At 42.3% G+C, this 7871-nt stretch overlaps 1 protein-coding gene across 8 annotated transcripts in view; it reads left to right on the top strand.

The window, feature by feature from the left end:
- The first annotated feature begins 303 nt into the window (after nucleotides 1–303).
- DMXL1 (Dmx like 1) overlaps nucleotides 304–7871 on the top strand; it is a 77551-nt gene continuing 69983 nt past the window's right edge. For all 8 annotated transcript variants that reach the window (XM_082301854.1, XM_082301853.1, XM_082301852.1 and 5 more), the window contains exon 1: nucleotides 304–426. In XM_082301854.1, the coding sequence (XP_082157980.1) occupies nucleotides 340–426 (87 nt within the window). In that variant the 5' untranslated portion in view covers nucleotides 304–339. The remainder of the gene's footprint in view (nucleotides 427–7871) is intronic.

The following is a 7871-nucleotide window of genomic DNA, read 5'->3' as shown; positions in this document are numbered from 1 at the left end:
TTGTGAAAGGGCTGGGAGGGGATGCGCTTGGGGTCACCGCTGTCGGCCCCAGCAGGCGGGAGGCGCAGCAGCTCGGCAGGTTTCGAGTCCGCTCCGTCACCCGCCGCCTGGCTCCGGCACGGCGGCAGCGTTTTCCAGGGCTGTTTTGACAGGAAAGTCAGGTTATTTTAACAGGAAAGTCGAGTTCGCCACGGCGCAGACGAAGCCCTCAGCCAGCCCCAGGGACGGCGGCCAGGCCGGGCATGCGCGGCGCCCGCCCCGCCCCCGGGAAGCGCCGCCTCCGCCGCCGCCGGGCGCGGGGGGACGAGCGGCGGTGGCCGAGGGGCCGCGCCTTCCGCCATGAACCTGCACCAGGTGCTGACGGGGGCTGTGAACCCCGGGGACAGCTGCTTCTCCGTGGGCAGCCTGCACGACCAGCCCTTCACGGTGAGCGTCCCCGGCCGCGGCGCCTCCGCAGGGCCCGGCGCCGAAAGCGGCTGCGTCAGGCGCGGCGGCCGCGGGCGGCCCCGGGCGCGGGGCTCGCCCCGGTAGCGCCGTCCCGCGGCGGCGGCACCGCTCGAGGGCCCCGGGGGTCCCCGGCCCGGCGGGGGCGGGGACGCGCGGAACTTGTCCGGAGCGGCGGCCCCGGTGCCGGAGGCGGCCCGGGCAGGGCGCGGGGTCGGCGGGCACGTGCCGGGTCCGGGAACGCGGGGCATGGTGGCGGTGATAAAAGATTACATAAACGGCAGCCGGGACGTGCGGCTCGCTCGGGAAGGGAGTTTCAGCCCTGCCCTGCAGTCGGGAAGGTGGCTGAAATCTTCTCCTAGGCATTGCTGAGGAAGACCTTGGAATACCCAGCCCTAGTGTTGTTGAGGTTTTCAAAGCGTGTTTGAACTCCCTGTCGATGTTTGTTCTTAGAGTGGAGAGAAAACACTTGAGTGAGTTGTAAAGGCCAAAGTCTTTATTAGCGTGCGTTTTCCTTCCTTTTGCTTTTGTTTTGTAAACAGACTTCTGTTGTGCTCTTCTTCCTACCCTCCCTCTGCGTGGGGCTGAAGAGGAATGAAATCAGACGCAGCAAAGTTTCTCAGGGCAGCACGCTGGGGTATTTTTAACCTTACCTTTTATGGCTGCCCCCAGCTTCAGCATGGTGTGCTTTCCAGTTTGATAGGGAAATGGTAGATGGAAATGCAGGAATGAGAACTTGTTGTTTGCTATCCCATCTGGCGTACGCAGTTAAGTTCGTCTGGCTACTTGCAGCTTGGCTGTGGGGCAGTGGAGCAAAGAGCTGCTTCGCCCAGGGTTAGGCTGGCTCTGCGGAGTCTGTCTGCAGCGTTGTCCGGAGATGTCCTTGCTTCCTATAAATAAGTTCATATTGGAAGACTTCTTAAACTACAGCAATTGGGAATTCAGATACCAAATTGTGCCAAACCCTCTAATTTTACATATCCAGAAATGTCAAAGACTCACCTGTGGTGGGAAGCTGTTTGGTAAGAGACAAGGAGGTTTGCTTTACAGTGGAATGCTAGTAAGCTTTAAAAATATGTTCTCATAAGTTTGTCATTTTGATGACATTCTTTTTTGAGGGAATTATTTCAAGTCATTCATGTCACTAGAATCGCGTTCTACTTGTTACAGCTGAACTTACGTAAAGTTTTAGAGGTCTCCAGTGGATAAGAAGAGTAGGACTCTCTTCTTGAGGAGAAAGGAATGATTGGGAAGTGTAGTTGAGGATTTTCGTTACTGTGGTCCCTCTTTTGGAGGAGCTATTTTCATATAAGTATAGTGTAACAATGTTTCTGTGATATAAATGTAATAACAATGTTTCCTATAGTTGCATTCATCTTCCTTTCATTATCCATTTCCCTGGAAGGTTATTAATGGATTTCTTTTCCTCAGGTTTAAAATGGCTAACAGAAATATCCTTGACTGCTTCAGGGCTGTTTTTGTTGTTTTTACTGATTCTATAAGGCTGTGTGAAGTTAGTGAGATTGTTCAGAAGGATTAAGTGAAAGGTACTGAAGCTAATTTCTGCTTTTTTTGGAAAGCAACGATGGACTTAACCTTTAGAAAACCCAAGAAAAAAAAATTGACCATAGTTTTTCCCTGTCTGAAATTACAATATAAGCATTAACAAGTGTAAATACTATTGAATTGTATTTTAGAAATGGAAAAAAAACCCAAAAATGTCGAACTTCCATGCTTCCAGTTTTTGTGGCTGAGAACTCAAAGGAGTTGATATTTCAGGGTTATGGACTATACAAGAGGGGCAAGTTGTCTTTGTCCAACAGGAGGACTTGGTCTATAATTTTTTTTTTTTTTAGCTACAGTATGCTTCAGGATATTTTCTGATAGGCAGCACTGAATATTTAAAGTGCAGCGTTTTAAAATACTACAGTTTTGAGTTAAAAATATCAAGATTCTTCTCTTAAACTCTGAAAAATTTGAAGCAAAATTACTGTAATACTGCTTGTATGCACCAAATTGTATCCACCTTTTTGAATATGTGCAGTTATGTTTTAAGGAGGTATTTCAGAGATCTGTTCTAATGGGAGCAGGTTTGTTGCTCTGACTTTGTTTTAGAATGTGAAGTGTAAAGTGGAGCACGAGCATCCTTGGAGAGAACACTGATAAAAAGTTTTTAGTCCATCTCTTATTTATAGGTATAAAAAGGCTCATAAGCATCAAGATACCATAAGATGCGTACCTGTTGTTTCTCTGCTGAGGGCAGGTGGTAGTAGCGTATGGCACACTGAATCAATGAGAACCTGGCCCTCAGAATTTACCTGTTTATTCTTTATGTCCCTCTCCTGATACTGAACTGTTTTATTTTCCATGTACTTATCCACAGTGGAAGACATCTTTTGCTTTCTTTTATTTGTTTCAGATCTGAAATATTTGACTAAAAGTTTAAAAAGCTCATGGAGTTCATCACACAGGAGTCCTCTGAACTAGTTATTACTGAAGTTGTATTTAAGTTATTAAGTGGGTAACCAGCACTGATACAATTTGTTTGCATATTCGGTTCTGATTTGGTAAAGTTTTTTTATTACTTCTCCCCACCAAAGTAGCAGAAGATGGCAGGGGGGCAGGAAATCTCAGTGAGCAGTAGCAACTTTAGAAGTACAAGTCTCAAGACTCATAATGAAAGTCACAGAAGAGCAGTTGTTTGTAGAGGTAAAAATATGTTAGAGAAGGATTAATTACATGGATTATTTCAAAGGAATAAAAATATTTCTCTGACAGATTTCATCTCTATGTGTGATTAAACTAATTCTGGACTTGAGACTGCTTTGTATAATTAATAGAACTGGGAACTTGAAATATGAAGTTAAAAGGCGCTTGTAAAATTTGGGCTGGGGTAGGGTTTGATAGCTTGGTCAAGACCGCACTGAATTTTCTAAAGGTATTGGGTTGCAATAGAAAAAGGCTTCCCATTCTGCAAAGTTTTTTGATAAATAAAATAATTTCTGTGACTCAATGGTATTCTTACTTATCTGTCTAGAAAATACTTAATATTTGTATTTGGAACTCCCTGGTTATCTGTAGTCCAGAAAATTAACTGAGTGTTCATAAGAGTCAGTCAAGAAATTGCACTGGTTACACCTCACCTGCTTCTTGGTTGGGATTAAATGAAGGGAAGGAATTTAGTAAGGAATTTAGTAAGGGAACCTTTTTAAGACTTCCTTTTTTTTTTTTTTTTTTTTTTTAATGATATTTCAGTTAAGCTACTCTGGACATAAGAAATTAATTGTTTCTTAACTGAATTAATCTTAAAAAATTGGTAACATTTCTTTACACATCAGTGAAAAGTGCAGTTTCAGTGAAATATGATTCTAAGTGCATGGCCAATCAATTTGGTATTTATATATACTGTAATACAGTTGTAGTATAATAGTTCAAGTACTTTTGATAAATTTGAAAGTTGGGGTTTCTTTTCCAAACATGATGAAAGATTACTTCTTAAAATTCAATTTAGCATCCTAATAGAAGAATTTAATTATTTAAAAGAAGATATTTAAGTGGAATACTTAGACTAGTGTAAGTTCTGATGCAAAAGTGGGGATGGAGGGAGACCATACTAAAATAGAAAAAAAAAAAAATTTATATATATATATATAGAATCTTTATAAATATGCATGTGTGCACACACGTTCTGCTGCATTTAACCACGGATAATAGCTGCAAATTAATGTTAGGTGTACTTGTGCCATTCTTGTAAGAGACATAGGTTAAATGAAGTTTGTACAAGTTGTCCAAGGTAATGTGTCAGCCCTTACGTAGCTGTAGCAGAAACTACAGCAAAACCTTTGTATGTCAGTACACAGAAGAAATATGTCAAGAAGGTTGAGCGTAAGGGAAATAATTGTATTAGAGGTGCTGTGCTACGTGAGAGGTCGAGACCCCTGATCATTTGCTTTCCTTCTGTTAATAGTAATTTCCCAGTACCAGTCTCAAATTGTGAGTTGTGTATATCAGGCTTTCATGTTAGAAAGAAGTCAGAAGAGTTCATATAATTGTCTTTATTATTTTCTGTTAAAACTCCATGCTTTTAAAGCACTGCTATAGTCAAAATATCTGTTATTCTTCTTCAAAGAAATGTTAATTTAGAAATAAGAGCCGACATTGGATTGAGAGAATGGATTGAAATGTTTTTTGGTGAAAACCCGCTTCTGCAATGCAAAATCACATTTATTTTCACAGGCCTGGAACATCTTTTACTCCCTAATTTCAGGCTTGTTTGCTGTGTCAGCAAGTGAGATCCATGGTCCTGCAGCTTGAACTAGTTCTATCTTGTTTATTTCTGTAACAGAAGAACAAAGCATTGTTTAATAAACATTCCAAGTACATGATAATATCACGTTATCTGCTTGTCTTATTGTGCAAAGACAACTTTCTTGTAAATGTTCTAGGGCATTCTTAAGGTGAAAGGCTTTTATGGCCTGCTAGCATCAGACCTAGAGGCTCTGCTTGCTTCAAAAACTCATCTTAGGGTTTTAATATTATTACTATTTTTTAAAATTAATACATATTTAATACATTAATACATATTTAGGAATTCTTTCTTCATTCAACTGTATGGCAGCATTTTGTGCTCCCTTTTCCCTCCCTTCCCCTCCCTGCCAAGGGCCAGGTAGTATAGGTAAGTGTGTGTGTGTGTGTGTATATATATGTATGTGATAATACATATGTGTCTCTCTATATATATACATACAATAAATTCTTGTGCTGGAATCACTTCTTGCCCTCTGCTTAAGAGAAGACTGGAATTACCTTTTTTCTTAGTTACCGTAGCTTATAAAAATGCACTCTTGTTAGCTGCTGTTAAAATGAAGATGAGTGGCATGTGAACTATCGTGGACAAGTCTCACAGTAAAAGTTAGGTAAAGTGACTGGTTGGCAGAATTAATATTTGTTGTATCTGAGACACTGTTAGGGTATGGAAGATATTTCTTACTCCTGAGTACAGTCTTCTATTATACTGCACTAAAATACCTCTGCAGTGAATAAAAAAATCTAAGTGTAAAATTAGTCCAGCAGTTAATTTTATGCACTTTGTTTAGAGAAATGTCTTGGTAAGATACTGGTGCTCAGGAACCTCATTTAGAGCTGGGGTCTGGGCTCCGGTGAGTGTGTAAAAGGATTTGATATCTCGGCACGGATAGAGTCTAATGGATGAGTTGCAGGGGGGACAACAAAGAACCAAAGGAAGGACACCTTAGGAGGAGGGGGATACACAAGCTTCCCTCCTAAAGTGTCTGGTCAGTGTAAGGAATAATGGGAACAGTAGGCAACAGTAGAAAAGGGTGCCAGTTGTGGTATTATTTGCCAGAAAACTTAGTCACCTTCTTATTTAGAGACTTCTTCCATTGTAATATGTAACTTCCCTACCCTCTGCATCCCTTGCCTTTTGTCTTTGAAATTGTGGTTCTCCTGCAGGCCAACATTAACTAAACATCAGAAGTAACCTCCAAGTCATCATCCTTCTGCTTGGCTGTAGTTGTATTTGGAAGCTCTTTGAAAAGGTCTTTTTTTCTCTTTCCATCTCTTTGGGAACAGATCAGCTCTACAGGCTTTGGAGGCAGTCAGTGGTTCTGCAGCTTGTTGGGCATTGGGAAGCCAATGTGACCAAGTATGATCTAATCTATCTGAACAGACCAATGTCTGAAGTGATTCTTTTTTCTCCCCAAATATCATTTTTTTCAAGTAGTGTGGAGAAATACTAGAACATAAGGGTGGAATTATTGTATTTTTCTTCTAAAAACAAAATTTTGAAAGGGCAGTCATCTTACCCTTACCTTCTTACAAGTGCACTTACAATTAATTGGTTGAACTGCTAGGATGAGAAGATACTCCCCAGGTTTTTATCACAAGTTTTTGTCATCCCCAGTTTGACAATTTGATGTTTTTTTAAACACATGGCATATGAAGCTATTATTGAATATAAAATAATAGCCATGTTTAAACATAGCAGAAGAGAGGAGGAGGTATAGTTCTTATTTCATATTCATAAAGGGGACACCTTCAGGAAACAGCAAGTCTAGGATGCTTGAATCCTTCTTTAATATTTCTTGTCCATCACATCCCAGGTTAGCAGGAGCTAGCCTGGGTTCTGGGTTTTGAGCAGCACAATATAAAAATGGCATAAAGCTATGAGAAAGCATCCAAAGGAGACAGTGAAAGGTCTGGAAGCAAAGCTACATCAGCAGTGATAGCCTGGCTAAGAGGAGACTGAGGGGAGACCTCATGGCAACCTACATCTTCTTCATGAGGGAAAATGGAGGGGCAGGACTGACCCCTTCTTTCTGGTGATCAGTGACAGGACTCTATGGAATGTCCTGAAGGGCAGGTATAGGCTGGATGTTAGGAAAAGGTTGCTGTCTCAGAGGGTGGTTGGGCACTGGAACAGGCTCCCCAGGGAAGTGGTCACAGCACCAGCCTGACAGAGTTCAAGAAATGTTTTGACACTGCTCTTGGGCATGTGGTGTGATTCTTGGAGCTTCCTGTGTAGGGCCAGGTGTTGGACTCCGATGGTCTTTGTGGGTCCCTTCCAGTTCGGTACGTTCTGTGATTCTATTTAAAATCTTTTCTCCTGGTGCACTGATGAATATGCCAGTTCCTCAAGTCTCCAATGTATAATATTTGATAGTTACTAACAGAGTTCTTTTAGTGCAAAATGCAAGTTGTACTGAGGACTTAAAACTGATGGAGTTATTGATCTCATTAAAATGGTTATTTTATGAATTTCGTAATTTCTACTAATAGTATGTGTTACTGCATGTGTTGGTCCCTGCTCACTATGATGGAAGTATAGAGCTTTATATGAAGTTTAACAAGTCCAGGTGCAAGGTGCTACACCTGGGTCAGGGCAGCTCACAGTATCAACACAGGCTGGGGGTTGAACAGAATAAAAGCAGCGAGGTGAAGGATTTGGGGATGCTGGTGGGTGCAAGGCTGGACATGACCCAGCCATGTGCACTCACAGCCCAGAAAGCCAACCATGTCCTGGGCTGCATCCAAAGCAGCGTGGGCAGCAGGGGAAGGAAGGGGATTCTGCCCCTCTGCTCTGCTCCGTTCTGGTGAGACCCCATCTGGAACTCTGCATTCAGGTCTGGGGTCCCCAGCACAGGATGGACATGGACCTTTTGGAGCAAGTCCAGAGGAGGGCCATGAATATAATTGGAGGGATGGAGCACCTCTCCATGAGAAAAGACTGAGAGAAGAAGTTCAGTCTGGGAAAGAGAGGGCTTAAGGACTACCTCATTGTGGTCTTCCAAAAACTGGAGGGACTCTACAAGAAAGATGGAGAGAGACCAAGAACGTGTAGTGACAGGACAAGGGGGAATGGCTTCAGACTGAGAATAGATTTAGATTAGATGTTAGAAAGAAATTCT

This window comes from Coloeus monedula (assembly GCF_965178545.1).
Source record: "Coloeus monedula genome assembly, chromosome: Z".
Classification (NCBI taxonomy): Eukaryota; Metazoa; Chordata; class Aves; order Passeriformes; family Corvidae; genus Coloeus; species Coloeus monedula.
The sequence above is the reverse complement of the archived record's forward strand: the minus strand, read 5'-3'. Positions and strand labels throughout refer to the sequence as shown.